Source organism: Hippoglossus hippoglossus, chromosome 11, assembly GCF_009819705.1.
Source record: "Hippoglossus hippoglossus isolate fHipHip1 chromosome 11, fHipHip1.pri, whole genome shotgun sequence".
NCBI classification, from domain to species: Eukaryota; Metazoa; Chordata; class Actinopteri; order Pleuronectiformes; family Pleuronectidae; genus Hippoglossus; species Hippoglossus hippoglossus.
Window position 1 is genome coordinate 15224965 of NC_047161.1, and position 17789 is coordinate 15242753.

At 43.6% G+C, this 17789-nt stretch overlaps 1 protein-coding gene across 1 annotated transcript; it reads right to left on the reverse strand.

Annotated features, from left to right (window-relative positions):
- Positions 1-621: 621 nt before the first annotated feature.
- mfsd2ab (major facilitator superfamily domain containing 2ab) lies at positions 622-16425 on the reverse strand. The gene is made up of 14 exons (XM_034600444.1): positions 16209-16425; positions 13059-13184; positions 12319-12443; positions 8192-8315; positions 7402-7480; positions 7137-7312; positions 6941-7031; positions 6272-6390; positions 5939-6022; positions 3912-3995; positions 3606-3718; positions 3172-3315; positions 2619-2795; positions 622-2523 (listed from the first exon to the last, which is right to left on the reverse strand). The coding sequence occupies exons 1-14, from the start codon at positions 16296-16298 to the stop codon at positions 2469-2471; spliced, it is 1587 nt and encodes a 528-aa protein (XP_034456335.1). The 5' UTR covers positions 16299-16425; the 3' UTR covers positions 622-2468.
- Between the last annotated feature and the right edge of the window lie 1364 nt (positions 16426-17789).

A 17789-nucleotide genomic window follows, 5' to 3' on the forward strand; every position in this document is an offset into this window, starting at 1 on the left:
TAGATATATAAATAGTTTATTATTTGTGCCCCTACCATTGATGCTGCTTTTTAAATATAACACATTATGTGCCTATATTTACACCCCTAGATTACCCTATAGATACAATTACTACTATTAAACAATAACAAAAATATTTAATGTTCAAGCTAATTTTTTTAATTGTCAATATTGTGGGTTTTTTTAAGTGAAAGAACTGACCACTAGATGTCAGTAGTGTACACTGAATAACATACCTAATAAGCATCGCACTGAACCAACTATATAAATTCAACTGAAAAGCTACTGACAGTGTAGTGTATGAATGTCCAGCTAATAATGTCTCCACATCACACTAAGTCTGATTAATGTGATGGATTTGCTTTTTTTCCCTCAGTATTTGTAATATTTTAAAGTTATTTTTGCCTACCAGGGATTTCAATTTTACTCCTGCTCACATCAGCTGTTCCAGGTATTTCTATAGGACATTTTAGGATGTCCTACAGACAGGGTGTGTACAAAATTGTCAGACAAACTGTGAGATGTAAGAGTGCAAACATTAAAATCTCCCCCTTCATTTTGTTCCTTGACTAAATCGTTTTTTTGGTTTAAAGTAAAGACGTGCTGACATCTCCTTCATTGTACACTTCATCCATTAGTATTTATTAACCTCTTTTTCTCCAGTCCCAACATCTTTTCCTTAAATTACTACAGTACAATATACAACGTTAATTTCACTTGCAGCCACGTATATCAAAGATATTTACAGGTTTACATACAATATGTACATATGCACAGGAGGCACGTACACAAGGCTTCTGTGTGTCCACGTGGGATTAAAGCTCACACATTTGGCTACAGCCTCAAGAGTCATGAGGGAAGTTCACACACGGAGCCGTAAAAGACAAGAAACATGGACATTTACAGGATTTACAGTTAAAACAGGGTTTGGGGTGAACATGGCACTGTGTTGGCACATACAGTATATATAAAGTTGTAATTGATAGACCTACATTTTCACATCGACAACTCAGTTGTCAGAAACATGTGGAAGATGTAACAGTATGTATAACATATGCGAACACATTTTCATATCAACAAACATAAATATTTAACTCATTTTAATTACCGGGATTTTGATGATCACAAAGAATCCCAGCTTGTTGCGTCAAACACATGTACAATATATACAAAGAAAAAACAAACAACGGAGACTACAAGTCCTCTTCCACACCTTCCCATCCTCTTTTTTTCCACAATTATACACTTCCCTTTTTCAAACGCATATGGAGCGAAGGCAGTAGCAATGGGGTGAATGTTTTTTTAAAATTTTGACTCCCACCTCATCTTTTTTTTTTTTTTTTTTTTTTTTTTTTTAAATTCAGTTGGAAAACAAACCTTACAGGCTTTAAGTAGATTTAAATACTGCAGAGGGCATGACTTTCCAGCAAACATGCATTCAACAACAGTAGAATCAAAACTAATAAATATTGAAATAATGATATCACTAAAGTAGCACCGGCTGCAGTCACCATTTGTTTTGCTCAATATTAGGGAAGTGAACGCATTTGGAGAAAAAAAGCTTTTCCTGTCTTCAGCAGCTGTTAATAATTCAATTGCCGGATAATCATTGCAGTTACGTGTGCAAACTAACTCTTACTCATGTAGTGGTTTCAGCTTAATGGTTGGGAACGACAATGAGACCACAGCGGTTACTGTCTGGCCATTGGTTCCAACATCACATTATTACGACTTCTTTAAGAAAAAAAGAAGTTTAAAAGAAACAACAGTGCGACAGGAATGAGATGGAAACTGACTGACGATCAGGAGAAACTGTTAAATTACAAAACACATTCCAAAATGTTCACAATACACAGCAAGTCGAGTCAATGACTCAGGAGCGAGTGACCGACACAAGTCTCCGTTTTGAATGTTAAAACCCAAAACAGATCGGAAATTAAGGCGTTATCGCTTTGTTCAAGTTTCCTTCGACGGTTTCGTCTCTGAACTATAAAGTTGTTTGTAGCTCAGCGCTCAAGGCCATTATTGTTGGTTGTATGTAAGAGGATTGAATATGCTCAGTTCCAGCAAGTAGCACCAGTAATGGCAACACTGACAAAACACTGATCCCAACACATTACATGGTTTCGTGCAGTTTTAACCACAAAAAAAAAACGTTTTTTGTCCAGTACTCAGAAGTTGTATGTGATACAAAACGTAAGGCTTCATGAGATCCGACTGAATAAAAGAGGAAATGAATTTCATGGCAGGAAAACTGTCCCAGATGTGGCAGGTGTGTTTGTTATTAAAGAGACCGCAGCGTGGCTGAAGTGATTCTTTTGAAAAACGCACACGTTTCTGGAGACGTGTAACAGCAGCGGTGAGATTGGACAGAGCGGTGTCTGTGTGATGCAAGAAGGCCGACAGGTCCGCAGGTCCTGTCCAGTGCAAAGTGCCAAGTCGATCACCCGATTGGTCCACGGGTCCTCCTACGTGATGTGGGCCAGCTCTGTCGACTCTGTCTCTGAATCTGTCTCGTTGTCCCTGCAAGAAATGAAGAGCATCTTCAGTTGGACGTTTGCTTCTCAGATGCATGAACACAAGAGAGAAAGAGAAGGAGGATTTAAACCGGGTCTTACCTCTGTTCCTGGAGCAGTTTGCGGTTGCCCTGCCTTCTCTCCTCATCGATTGGATAAAAGTACAAAATGGTCAGGCCAACAAAGATGAGAGCGACAGGCGCGCCGGAAACCAGCACCTTCAAGGTTATGTGCACTTCCTCTGGTTGAGAGCAGCCTCTGCTGATGTAGCCTGCAAAACTAAAGAGAGACGAAACAGTCAAGAAACTGAAAACACAAGCATTACAATTAAACTCAATGTATTTATGTTCTATACTAATATAGACTACAGTCATACATTTTAGTAGAGCGGAGATCTTTAATGAAGGTAAGTTTCCCACCAAATCACGGATCAAAAGTCAGTCATGCGATGCATGCACACACACCACAGCCTTACTGTACTTAAAAGAACAGTTAAAGGATTTCCTCACTTTGAAGAGGGATTTGGGTGCTGGGAGATTTGGCTTAGCCTCATTTTGACTTTTTATTTTTATTTTTTTTAAAAAATGGGATAAAGCCCCTACAACACATTTAGAATATAGGTTGTGTGATTGTGTTCTATCATGTGAGTACTTACTCTAAACTGAGAGTGGAAATGCCCAGGGAGACTCCAGAGGCAAACTTGGTAAAGAAGACATAGAAGGAGTAAAAGAGAGCTTCGTGGCCGCAGGAGTTCGGGTTCTGCACTTGGAAATCATCAACAACGTCGGGCAACATGGACCTGAGAGATAGAGTCAAGAGTCAGTGCTGGTTTCACACAGAAGCTTTTTTCAGATATGAACTCCGGAGAATGTCCGCACTCCTGCTGAGTTCTCACATCAGCTCCTTTACTAGAGGGCTGCCCGGACATTTGCGCTCTCACAGCCCCTCCAGAGACTTTCTGGAGATTATCTGGAGTTCAGTGCATGTCTGGGAGCAGCTACACACACACACACACACACACACACACACACACACACACTCGATGATCCTGCATGTAAAAAGCTAAGCCAGCAACAGCAATGGTCTTACCAGGGCAGCAGAAAGGCTGCGGCCACTCCGACCCCGGCAGCGAAGGAGACGATGTAGGTGACGATCAGGTTGCTCTTCAGACACACCACCAGGATCATGAAGGGAACCACAGACTGGAAAGAAGAAAATTATATGAGACCGTGAAAGGGCAGTAGATCAGCTGCCCTGCAGATTTACTCCCTAAAGCAAGTCTTTAAGACTCTCAAGCAGTTTTCTTACAGCACCTAGGATAACACTCTATTCCCATCAATCACACAGACTTAATTTGACTTAGAAGTGGTTTCTGGATGGAACTGTGGCTCTTACCAAGGAGCCAACATAAACCGCTGTCTTTTTCCCAAAGCGAGTGAGGAACCACTGCCAGAAGGGGATGGCCAGAGTAGCGGAAAGCTGTGGGGGGAGAAGAAAAACAACATTCAAATTCTGGTTAACCAGCGGTTTCGTTTTTACACACACATAAATCCCACATAAGGTGCTTTATTACTGACTAACATGATTTTGGAAAAGAAAGCCTGGATGATGCCGTGTGTCACGCAACATAAAAGTAAGGGAACAGGACATGAGGTGAATTCTCAGAATGCCTCAGCTTCCACTTCAGACTTTGAAGCGTGGCGAAGCACCTCCGACCAGCCGTACACCTGCCAAACACAACAGCGACGGCGGAAGAGAACACGGCTTCTCCGGCTCTTCCCAAAACAAAACCTGAGCCTGATGTGTTGCAACACTTCACAGGGGTCATCCTATCGACTCTACGGGACTGGGCAGAGGGCTCGGTCGGATCAGTATGACCTCTGATCCCCACAGTGTTTGAATAAGGGAGAGATAACACAAAGGCCTGTGTGAAACTGTGCGTTTTCCGCCACCTTTTCTGATGGACACGAGTGAGATGCTAAGCTGAGAGATAAACTTCCCACACATCTCTTTTGTCTCACTGCACATACGTGTCTGTGTTTTAATGCACTGACCTCAAGATAATGTCCTGACATTCTCTGGAGGGGCTGGATGTGAGAACGCAAATGTCCAAGTGAGACACTCCGGACTTTCTGAATCAACACAGTCATTATCCATTAATGGGCCTTTATCCTATAAGTGGACCTCATAAAGTAAACCTCAGTGAGTTCCTTCCGAATGAAACACTGCAGCACGACATACTTGGCCTCTTCTCTGGTGTAAACACTGTCCATCTCTTGAAAATGAGTCAATCTGTCGTGCAGCATCGAGGTCGGGGAACAATGTGCGGTGTGGCATGCTTTCTGCAACGTGCCTCACATTGACAAAAAAGGGAACACACAAGGCTCTTTTTGTTTGGCGACATTTGATGAACTCCAGGTTCTCTCTCACACAATGTTTCATCACATCTGACCTTTACCGTCCTCTTATATAACGCCAGTTAGTTTGATTTGTGCAACATATCTTTGATCTAATAAGAGCCGGGCTTCTCAGATTAGTCCGCCGGTCTCGTCACATTAGTGAAGGTGAGGATTACGATCTCTTAGCGCTGATCAAGAGTAACTTCATAGCAGCTTCTCTGAAAGCTCCGCGGTGAAGCCCCTGAAAGGTAATTTCAGTAAATAAATGTACTTAAATAAAAAAGGTCACTAGCTTGCCTCCGTAATCCTTTCCATAAAGTAAAGGATCAAAATGTGTAATCTTTTCGGCCTCTTTAACCTGTACTTTCTCACCCTGAACAGTCGAGCTGGGCGTGCTACAGTCGGCACATCTTTGGATTAATTGGGAATAAAAAGCTGTCAGGAACTAAAGGCTGACAGATTCCTTCATGAGTGAAATTTCGCTTCGGAGGACAGTGTGGCTCCTCTACTGTCTGTGGGAACGGGCTGCCATTCAGGCGGAGTGGACACACATCATGGAAATGGGCCGCCAGGAGACGCCGCTGTCTAACCCAAGTCCAGAGTGGCTTTGTAACCGAAGACGATTTATGCGGTGATCCTGGGAGTCGAAGCTTTTGTCTGCACTCTGGAGATAATGGATTCAAGTATTCCACACAAACGCGGAGGCTGTTAGGTTTCAGGCGAGGAGGGGAATGTGGTCATTGCTATGGGAACGTTGCACCTAGCAATTGTCTGGAAAGGCCACCTGCGTCTGTGTGTGTATGTGGTCCAGGTATTAGTCATGTTGCGGGGACCTAAATCGCTTTACACAGTCACATCATGGCAAATCAAGTCCCCCATAATGTAAATCATTACATTTTAAGGTAAAGACATATTAAGGTTAGAGTAAGTCAGAGTAAGAGTGGAGTCATCTGAAGTCATGGAGACACTGTCTGTGTGTGTGTGGTGTGTGTGTGTGTGTGTGTGGTGTGTGCGTTTGCTCACCATGATGACCAGCAAAATATTCTGGAAGTCGTTTCTGAAGCCAAGGGTGGAGCTGCAGAACAGAGCAAAGTTTCCTTCCAGGAGCTGTGGGTATAAACACACAAGCAAACTGTCATGTCTAAACACACACACATTGGGCTGACCCCGCAGGCGCCCTGTAAACTGTGGCTCGCCACGCAAACAAGCTGGACACTCTAAACACTGAAGATCAGAAGAACCAATTGAACAAATAGAAATAAAACAAACATCCCGCAGATGCATATTTAAGTGAGACTTATAGATGTGATTGAAATACTGATAGTAAAAAAAGTTGTGGATGTCTCTAAAACGCACCATGAAACCCAGTGAGGTGAAGAGGAAGACCATGACCAGCTTGGCGTACGGCCCGTGCCCCATCACCAGCTTAATTCCCTGGAAGAAAGACATGGGCTCCGACCTGGGACGAGAAGAATCTGCAAGGAGGGAAGATAGGAAAGAATTCACTTTCAGTCCTATTTAGCTCTTAACAATCCTGTAGCACAGGTTTACAGTTCATGTGGCGTGAGCAGCTGCCTCTCAGGCTCAGCTTGTACTGGACAAACGTGTCATCAGTCCCCTCGCTGGTCACAAGGCTATAACCAGAGCCTGATTGCTTTTACGCAGCCCGTCAGCCGACAGTCATTCCACAGCATGCAGCCGTAATTGTGCATCAGCGGTCACGTCAGCAACAGCTCTGTCACATGAAAGAAGTGTGTTCATCTTTATTGATTAGATGCAGATGAACACACTTCTTTCACTCATTTCATTTTTTCAGGACTTGAATTTGTGAAAAACCCTGTGCTTAGGGCTCACAACTGACTATAATGACCTGGTATATGAAATTAAAAGGCAAGAACAGCCTCACCTCTGAATTTATTGTGTTTCCTTCCTTAATTTTTAGTTTGATTTAAAGCTTTAATGAGGGGATTACAGGCATCTAAATTGAAAGATAAAGCCAGTTTGATTGAGGAATTAATGCTCTACCTTTTTTCTCTCTCACACCGAAGAAAAGAACGAGAGCGCAGAGGACGTAGATGGCGCAGATGACACCGGAGGCGATCATGTAGGCCGCTCTCTGTACAGGAAGAACGAAAGGGAGAACACAATCTGTATCACAAGTTTTACTTGAGCCCTTATCTTCAGTTCACACTGTTCCAACAGTTGCTATTGGCCCATTTACCGTGTCGTCCAGGGAAATGACAGGCCCCGTGTGATTGAGTGAAACCGACATGTTGGAGTTGTTCAGTGCAGCAGCAATTTCAGCGGGTCCCGGGAGGCAGGGCGCGTTGGCCCTGCCCACTATCTGGCCCTGGATGGCTGTGCCGACCACGGTGCCCAGGACCTCCACCGTCATCCCTGGTTGGGAAGAAACACGAGAGATGTTTGGTCACTGAGGAGGTGACCTCTCGATATGTTTTCTGTGAGGAGATTCTTGTTATACTCACTGTAGGCAGTGGCAGAGTCTCTCTCCTTCTGATCAGAGGTGATGAACATGGTGAGGGCAGAGTATGGCACATGGAAGCACTGAAGGCAAAGAAAAAGAAAAAGAATTCAGCAAATGAACGCAGCTCTTCTTGTTCACTTTTGGTCAAAACAAGTAGAAGTAGATCTTCTACATTTCAGGAAATTGTGCAGTGAGATAAATAAGCAGTTTCCTTCCATTTTCAGTCTTTAGCTAAGCCAACATGCCCCAGGCTGTAAGTTGATGCTTGTTTTCGATTATTGTGAAATGATTTCCTGGCAAACTGTGTAGTCAGGCAAGATTACTTCACTGTGTGATGATAAAAGAAAAATACATGACAGGATTCACTATCTATCCATTTATCCATATATCTATCTTATAATTCCAGAAATCTCCATCTATCTGCTGTGGCTCACATATCTCAAGGACCATTCAACTTATCGGCAATAAGGTTTAGGGTCCCACAGCAGGTCTTTATTTGCCTTGACTCAATTACAGGCCACGTTTACAGTTTCAGAAAGAAAACTGCAACCAGCATCACCACAGGCCAAGAAAACAGCCCATTATATACAAGCAGGTTTAGAACAGGCACTGCACTGGTTAAGGTAACTCAAGGCTATGTACCACATAATAACCTTTATTTTTTTAGTAGCCACTGAAAGTGTAAATATTAAAACTCCTATCAGGAAGGCAAACATTTTCTATGACCTTGTACTGCAAGGAACTGTGTGTGTGTGCGTGAGAGTGAGAGTGAGTGTGAGAGTGAGACTCACAGTTTGAAGGGTCTGGAAGAGGCAGTAGAAGAAAAGGTACCAGATGACTTTGCTGTCCTCAAAGGGAGGAACGTACCAAATAAGAAAGTAAGCGATCACAGCCAGTGGGGTTGAGAGAAGGATCCTGCACATGGACGAAGGGGGGAGACGGGGGGGGGGGACACGAGAGGAGACAACAACAACATCAGTGGATGAAAACGTGATCCTACTCGAGCGTGACGTGCTCTTCACTCTGTCAACAAACATGAAGAGAGGGGCCACGTGTTACATAACAAATTGTGGCCCCTTGGAGTGCGTCCTTCATTCAGTTTGTGCCAACTTCTCCTCAGCGGAGAGTGAACGTTCAGTTTACTTTTTCTCACATATCATGGTCCTGGTGTTCACATGTGGGAAGAAGGTTGGAGCTGGAGGAGAAGAGTGGCTGGATCTGAAGGTTATGAGAGGATCAATTTGGAGTTTCCTGTAAAACAAACCGCTTTGTTGCAGGAATGATGCTCTCTTGGGGGAGGGGGGGGGGAGGGGGGGGGGGGGGGGGAGGTTTCAACTGCTCATGTGACTAAGAACATTTGTAAACACATCCGTGCCATCGTGTACTCCATCTGCCCCGCTTCCTTGCACAATTTCCCCACGAGGTCATTTTCGGGAAATAAAATAAGAAATGCAGATGTACAGTGAGAGTTTCCATTGGTGACTTCCTGACCTCTTTTCACCTTCCTCTTATGGTAACGTGGGTGCTCTCCAATCAGATTGTGAGTGCAACCACACCTCTGACGTACAGGGGGGGGACCAAAGAGCCTGGCTAGGGAGAAGCCCATCAAGCGTTTGGTTTGTCCATCTATTCCCGTGGGGAATTTAACTATATCCATTGGGTGATTCATCCTTATCTGACAGGATATGAAATCATGCATCTTGTACGGACTGCGTGTCATTGCCGTGTATAAATAGAGTGACGCAGCTTCTCGCCACAGCAGAACTCGCTGCTGATCAACTTAATGAACTTAAAATTTAGACGAACAGCATGAGCTCTAAAGAGAGGAGCATGAGGAGGTGCAGCGTTCAATGAGCTCTCTCGTGCATGTGATGTGATTAACTGTACACTTAGTTGGCAGCGAGGGTGGGCGTGTGCTGGGAGTGGCGTGCAAGTCGAAGCAGATGTTTTATCTTTATCTGGTGATGGCGGGACACTTTGGATTGCACTTTTTTTTCACTGTTAGATTCCTCTGTGTCTCAACAGTTGAACATCTACCAGATTTAAACATGCCACTTCCCGCTCATATCCAATCTATGAAAAATACATCACTTGCAAAACAAAACTGAATCGCTGAAATGTTTAAATTAAACTTGCCAGTCCCATCTTTCTCAGTGCATGCCGTTCTTAAAACAGTTTGCAGGGCTGAGCTAAGATTGTGCACCGAGCTTGCAGGTCGGCAGCGACACAGGAGACTATACATGCTCTGTCCAGTTGCCGCAACTGAAATCAGATTCAAATGTCATCTGAAATAGCCGTGCTTACTCGGGAGCAGTGAGTTGACAAGACTGTGACACCTGAATTCCCTCTTCCGGCAGCCCTTATTAGGGTTGCATGCGTGCGAGCAGCTGCAATGAAAGAGGAAATTTGCATAACGTTCGGGCCGAGGCCTTGATGTCAGGGTTTCAATGGCAACTTAAGAAATCTGAGAAAAAAAAACATATTCATGAGGAAATAAACCTTGAATAATTGGGAAACCCCCTCCCTCACATTTTCTAGTTTTAAATGTAAATTGGCCACGGCAGACATCAGTTCTTTTATTTATTAAAGTTGTGATAGAATTGTTTTTTTACATCAACAGTGAACAAAGAAACCTAACAGTCAGTGTTTTAAATAAATGCATATAAAATTGAAAGGCAGAACGCTGCAGCTCGTCACTTGTGACCGCTCCAGAAGCTCCGCAGCAACAGTGAGAATCATTCTGCTCGGCTCCCACACCTTGAACTGGAGTAACCCCACTGAATTCCACAGCCACTCTTTAAAAATCCTGACAGACCCGTCTGAGCAGCCGCTATTGGCCGAGGCCGGTGGTGTGTTGGGGCTGGACCAATGATGAGCCAGCTTGACTGCTCTCCCCTCCCCCCACTTCCCAAACACAGATTTTTGAATTGCAGCTACTCCAGCTCCTTTAACTCATTCCCTTGCTTCTCAGCTAGAGACCTAAGTGGGCGTGATGAGACCCAACATGCCAGTCATTCCTCCATCTTATCCTCAGATGCTCTGACTCAGCTAGGTGAAAATTACAGTCATGACGTCACAACATCAAGTTAGTTGAGCTTGATTAATCTTAATTTACTGCATATACCAAAGCTCTACTGTTTTGAGAAAAGATAGGCGGTACTTTTTGCTTTAAAATTAGATTAAACCTTTATAGTTACACAAAAAACCCCAAATATTCCTGACATGTAGAAATATTCTTCAAAGTTAAATATACAGTGGTTACTATGAGGCAGAGAGCTGCTTTTAATAGCAATTATCCAAACACCAAAGTTGCAAATATCCACTATCAATTTTCTTTTGTAATCGCCCAGCGAATTCCAGAACAAGGAGTCATTTGAATGTATTTTGCGTAACTGCCTTAACTTCATTACTTTTCCAAAGAAGTACATTTCCGACACGTCACAGGAACTGCTGACCAAAACAGTCTGATCATTCCATTGTTCTCTAAATTAATTACGAAGGTGTTCTCACTGTAGCCGCCCACAAGGGAATATAAACGCAGGAAACTGAGGTGAGAATCCCCAGGGATCGTTATGGCTCCATTGAGTACACAAGGTTTCTCTAGGGAGATTATATTTTCAAATCAAGCAGACGAGATGGCACATAAACTGGTGTAGCGGCACCCCTAGACCCTCCAACCTTTCATTCATCCTGTGAAAGTGTCACCTTTGCATCCATGTGAACATTTTCTGCCCCGATCACCCCTTGAGGTACTGCATGTTCCCACCTACTGCTGAAGGTAGCTCTACAACATCTACAGTGCTGATAAGAGGCTGGCAGCCGCTTTAAACAGCTGCTCAGTCTGACACCCTACACCACACTTATCTAACCGTGTGAGTTATACCCCTCAGAGTTCCATAGGGGTCGGCAGTATTCAGTAGCGAAGGAACCACATTGAAGGACAAAAGGCACAGTCTGATATTTAGACGTTGAACTCTACTTGGTTGCTCAGATGCAGAGATGTGGGGGGAGGGGATATGGAGGCTGAAAAGGGAAAGGGTCAGTAACCTTTCTGTGGTCTGAAGCCTCACAGGCTACCCGCTTCCACAGCGTGACTGCCACACCCGGGCCACAGACAATTACGGTCCGGGCCTGGCTGCTCTCCATGGATTTCCCAGAAATGGCGTGATTGTTTTTGTCTGAATCAAAGAAGATTTCATTTAGAACCATAAAAATGTCAATTAGCTGAAAATGGGTCAGCTGCAGAGGAATTCCTCCAGGAGTGTTTCCTTTAAGAATCACACTCAGTAGCAGGAAGCAGTTATATCTGTCGAAGTCATGCCAGAGGCCACGCTAGCTGCAGGGATTGCTTTTATTTGTTTGTTCAAATTAGAAAAAGTCTTTGACTTCTGGCCTCAGTGATGCAGCCTGGACCATTTTAACTGGAGTCACTTTTCAGTTGATTATTTGATTACCAGCATGTATCACAGCAGCTGTGCGTGAGTGTGTGCGAGTAAAATGGAGAGAGGGGGGAGGGAGCGTGAGCAAACATATGCATGTGTGGGCAACAAGGAAGTGGTACAGCAGTAATTGCAATAGCATGACTTATATTAACCCCTCCTGGGAGATGACACTGCAGAGTGCTGGCACAGAGCCCCGCCCCTAACATCTGACACATGTACAGTTGGAAAGTTTGGAAAGAGGCTGGAAATGTTGCAACCGAAGGTCTGACTCAGTGAAGATAAGAGCCGCCCCACATATTAACAAAAGCACGTATGTAACTCAGGGAGGATTTATGACACCAGTGGGCTTTAGCAACAAAACCTGCATAATACAGCTAGAGGAGGAAGGTGCTGAAGAGAAAATTAACCACATCTATCAAAAAAAAAAAAAAAAAAAAGACTACTAATTATTGTATGAATCTGTTGAGTAGACCTACCAGGGCAACATGCGCCCGAAACGTGTCCATGGGCTCCGGGAGACCAGGAATCCCACTGTGGGGTCCGTCACTGCGTCCCATGCTCGGCCACCAAACAAAATGATGGAGGCATAGAAGGGATCCAGCTGCCAAAGTGGAGGACACAAAGATTAGTGCAACTGTGGCCAGTATAAAAAATGATAAACTTAACCGTGTCTGTTGTTCACCCGCAGCATGAGTGCTGTACTCCTGACTGTACAATTGGCACCAAGCTGTGTTACCCAGTATACTCTTAATCAACAGTCCTGGTGGCCAGACAAAGCTAAACCGCGGGAGGCTGTTGACTTACACATTATTTGGGCCTTAACCATCAGATTAGTGTCAGAGCCTATTAAAGCGAGCCGCTCCTCATCGCCCCCCTCCCCTGCATTTTTCTGAACCAACCCTTCTAAGCCTTTTCATACTGTAGAGCCCAATCATGGAGATAATTATGGAAAGAAGAGCAAAATCTTTTCCACCTCTTCATTTTGTCCTGGACAGTCAGACGCTTTGTTGGTGAGCTTGTATGATAACTAATTAAAGAGGTGCTTTGAGGCCACAGGAAGGATCATGCATAGAGCCATGCCCTCAAACTGTGGCAGGACAGTAGTGAATAAACAATCTGAGGTACAGTAGTCTTTTAAGGACAGCACTGGAGGCCTTTATTTTAGGACTGTGTTATAACACTAAGGAAAGTCTTCAAATAACCTTGAGCAACTCACCTGAGCAACATCCAGAAGATAAATCTGCAGAAAGAAGCCCAGGGCACATCCAGTGATCTGGTAGGGTGCGCCACCGACGGCATAGCACAACTTGTTGCAGATTGACAACTTGTTCCCGTCCTCATGCTAAGGGGAAAAAAAAGAAAGAACAGAAAATACAGAGTTAATCAATGATGAGGATATTTTGTGTAAACGTGAGATCAGCCTTTTTACTGTAAAGGTAATGCCAAAGCATCCAAAGTTGTTTGCAGCTATGCACAAACTTTTTCCAGGCTTTGGCAAACCCTACGCCACTAAATAATAATAGGTTCAATCTACAACAATTGACGACAACAGTTTTGCCTCAACAGGGTGTCTGCATAAGGCAGCACGCTTCATAGCAGCACACTCCCCTGGCTTAGAAATTCACAACTAGTAGATCCTCTCAACTCTCCTCCCAATTAGGTCTTACTAGTCCAATTAAGACAATAATACATTTGTAAGTGCCTCACAAAGAATGTGCCCTGAGTTTTTAAATCAGCAAGAGTCTTAAGGAGTCAGGAAAGTGCAGCTGGCAAAAAGCTAACCACCACACAGCATATTTGGCAGAAGTCAGGGGCAGCCACTTGGAAACAAGAAACCCTTGGTTTCCTAACAAGAGCTCATTCTTCCTCACTGTACATGTAATAATTTCCTCCACAGTCAAGACTCTAAACAACTCTTAATGGCCACACAAATCACCGGTGATTAGTGCCAGGACATGACAGCACCATGGTGTCACTCACACACACCAAATGCCAGGGCGAGAGCACCTTGGCAGCGGCCTGGACTGACTTAGCACTGGAATGGATGGCTGCCAGCGTGACCAGTGTTCTGACCACTGTTGCCCACAGAGAAAACACACCCTCCTCCCTGACCAATCATGAGGTTGTGTTTGGCGCTGCCTAGTCGGCCCTCTTTTCAAGTGGTCAAAGACTTTGACTGCTTCTGTTAATAGCCCCACGCAAAACAGAATATCCGTTTCAAGATCAGTTAGTGCAAAATGTCCTTGAACTGCAGGCACATAATCAGTTTTTGTCGTCAATGACGCTCGGGACAAGAAAACAAACACCGTCTCATCTCGGATCTGACCACAACACAAAACGTCACTATGACCGCATCTTGTTGAAGCACCAAGCCATGCCTTTGTTTAAGTGATAAACATGCTCCTGGCTGAAATGAGACACCATCAGCAGCACCTTCAAAAACACAGGAGCGATATTCAAACTGTAGTGACGGAACACAATGGCTGCGGGCCTCGCAGGACTTGGGTCGATCTGGGGATTTAGGTCAAGTCTCTGTGGTGGTGAATGCAGGGTCTCATGGATCAAACTTTACACCCGCCATGTGACTTTTACACATTCCCTCTCGCTCTCAGCAATAAAGCTGTAAAGCTGGGGAAGGAGTGGTCACTACAGACCCTCTGCGCCTGACAGAGGCTCGTGACCAAACAACTTCAGGCTGATATTCACCAACACCGGTTCCACATATGCAAAAGATGATTTAAACATTTGCTCATCCTGGTTTTTAAAACAGACAGGGCGCGCTCACATAGCTTTGAAAGAACACACCTGCTCTTGGCAGTATGGATCATAAGGAGTTATGTGTATGGTGTATTAAGAAAAATAATATTCCTCTCATTCCATATAGTCAATGAGCGTGGTCAGCAGTGTTTAGTAAACCTGACATGAAACACAGCCTCACATCTCCACCTCAAAGGCCACCACTCCAGCAACTTGTGGTAATATGTTTGTCGCAACATAAACAGTTAACATGCTTCAGCCAGTCAGGCATGAGGAATGGGTGGGTGGGTCTCTTTTCTCCCAAATATTAAAAATGTATTTGGATTCCACCTGCAAAACACTACTAGTCCACTACTGGAAAAGACAGAGATGTTAGAGGACTAAGATGTTTCAGAAATGCACTTCGGTCTGATCGCTCATTATCTGACACGTCGCCTTGGTGGCTATTTCCTGCTGCATTCAGGGCCATGGGAAATACGGGATCTGCGCAGGAATTACTAACAAATGGGGGATTTCCTTTGATTTTTCGATTTGACTGATGAAAAAGAAAAACGTTAAAACCCCTGATCTCTGCTTTTTTCTTAAAACTCCACTTATATGTCAAAGAATTAAGATGCTGATGCAAAAAAGGGCCGACTTGTATTATAGTAAAAAAAACAAAACAACATGCTGTCATGTTATTTCTGATACATTCAATTTTTCTCATCTTTAATACTTCGTTATAATTCACATATGCAGACAGGTGACAGAAGTGGAGTCCCTTCTCTAAGGAGGTGGGAGGGGTTCAGAGAAGCCCGTGAACGCATCATTATGTGTTCCACATTAAATGATATGAAGGATTTAACCTAGATATCTCATGTGGTCGATTGAGGCAACACCCTCCAACGGTGTTTGATATAGGAACATTATTTAGTCATCTATGCCATTACTTTAATGAGACACAAATTTATGATAAAGAGAAACACCGCTATGTGATTATACATACATACACACATACATACATACATACATAAATATATATTTACTGTGCAATGTTGTGAGCCACGCAGACATGGATGCGATAAGAAATACGACCAATATGAACGGTTTTGGGGGGGAAAGGCAGCCACCAAGTGCGCACAGTGGCACGTTCATGGTTTAAATATAGCTCAGTGTCTGGGTGAATGAGTGCATAGAAAACCTATATGATTATTGTCTATAGATAATAATAATAATAATAATTAAAAAAAAGGATTTAAAAGTTATTTCACTGAACCCTGAAAATATATGATTTCAATATGATTGTTTAAAGAATATCTCTTGGTGCATGACTACAGGATTTGATTTATTGAATTTTGTATATTTTTGTAATTGATCTTTTTTATTTATTTATAGGGTGATTTATCGGGCCACTCCTGTGTAGAGATATGACAATGAGCCAGGCGCGCTTTGAGTCACTCCTTAGAAATGTCATTGGACCGGTGTGCTCGATCCACTCATAGTCTTCTGGTTTAAACAAAGAAAAGAGGAGACGAGGAGCAGCCTCCTCGTCTCCATGTGTCGTATCCGAAGCGGCTGAGTTAAACGAGAGAAGGAATGAGAAGTGAACGTGGAATCCAATTGTACCCACCTTCTTGGCGAGCTTGATGCCATCTGAGTCGAGCGGTTTATTCAACAAACTGGTGTTGGAGTATTCTTCTTCTCCTTCTTCTGTGGCCATGGCACAGGAAAGAAACAGATCAGGTCCCGGTCTGGAGGCGAACAGATGCGGTAAAAAAAAAAGAAAACACGAGTGTTCAGTAGCAGGAATCACGTCCGGTGCGGTCGTCGTGTGAAGGCAGTGACGATCGCAGACTCTCAGTCACTCAGGGTGGATGTAGTAATTTCCACAGCGGCCCCGCCCCCTTCCAACGTGCCATTCACCCCATGTCTGGCCCCGCCCTCCTAGGGGCGTGTCACAGCCGGGCCCTCATCATCCTTACATTTCTCCCCCGAAGTTTACATGCTGTCTGTAACACGTTGCATGTCAACAGGAGGGTCAGTACACAGACTCACTGTCCCCTGCTGTGTCCCCTGCTGTGTCCCCTGCTGTGTCCCCCTGTGTCCCCTGTGTCCCCTGTGTCCCCCTGTGTCATCAGGGCAGCTCACACTGGACAAGTTCACTTATTACAAGTAAAAAAAACATCTTATAAACTTTGCGTAATACACTGTATACTGAAGTTATGGATCATAAAAAAGAAAGGAAGAAATCATTTTACTGAAAGTATCTGAGCATGTTGAATTGTAAATCATATTAATGATTCAATTTGTGAAAAGGTGGATGACATTTGTAAAAGTTACTGTAGTTCATGATATGTTTTACCGCTAGTTTTCAATTGATGTGTGTGTTTGTCTTTTAGAGTGTTCTGATGTTTATGATTCATTTCATTCAGTTGACTTACTAACAGAATAAACTTATATCAACATTTCATGATCTCAAAAATACAGGAAAAACTTTAAGAGTTTTATCTACATGTTGTGTCTATTGTCTGTATTTCACTGGTTAATGATTATGTATTCACTAAAATCAGCCATTTCAGATACCAAAACAGAAATAGTGAATTAACTTTGGAAGAACTGTTTAACACAACATTGTGCAACATTAATGTCACTTGATTGATCAGTATTAAATTTCTTTGGGTAGTGTAGGTGTAGGTGAAATGCTGGAGAGCTCATTTACATATACAAACATCTTGTGTATTTTGGCAGGTCTACAGTATGTGTGCCCGCATGACATGTGTGTGTGTGTTTGCCGTCCCTGGACAGGTATATATAAAAGCCAACACAACAATGTACAGCAAGCAACTAACCAAATTACATTGGTATTTCACATATAAACCATCATACAAGACACATGTGACATGTGTGAGTTTGTGTGTAACTGTCTCAGGTGACTCGTGCTGTATTTTAACCACAGAATATCTCCTGTCTAATCAAAGTGACCACCTTCCTCTGTACTTACCATCAATGACGACGGTTCAAAGTGACTGTTTTAACTTCTTTTAATATGTACTCACATATAGCCTGGCTGCTAAAAGGAAGCACACACAAGATTCCTCATGTGTGGTCAAACAAACATCTCTTCTCACACGGCCCGCCAGAGGTTTGCCCGCTCGGTACCTGAGGGTTTCTCAGATTCTCTGACCCAGGTCTGTATTTGCAAAGCGTCTCT

Excerpts from the sequence above, each read along its gene's own strand:
- mfsd2ab (XM_034600444.1), bottom strand. The coding sequence starts at position 16,298 with ATGGCCACAGAAGAAGGAGAAGAAGAATACTCCAACACCAGTTTGTTG. Across the intron at positions 3,719-3,911 it reads CGGTTTATGTTGGCTCCTTG|TCTGTGGTTCCCTTCATGAT; the intron begins GTAAGAGCCACA and ends TCTTCTTTCCAG. Across the intron at positions 3,316-3,605 it reads GCAGCCTTTCTGCTGCCCTG|GTCCATGTTGCCCGACGTTG; the intron begins GTAAGACCATTG and ends TCTATCTCTCAG.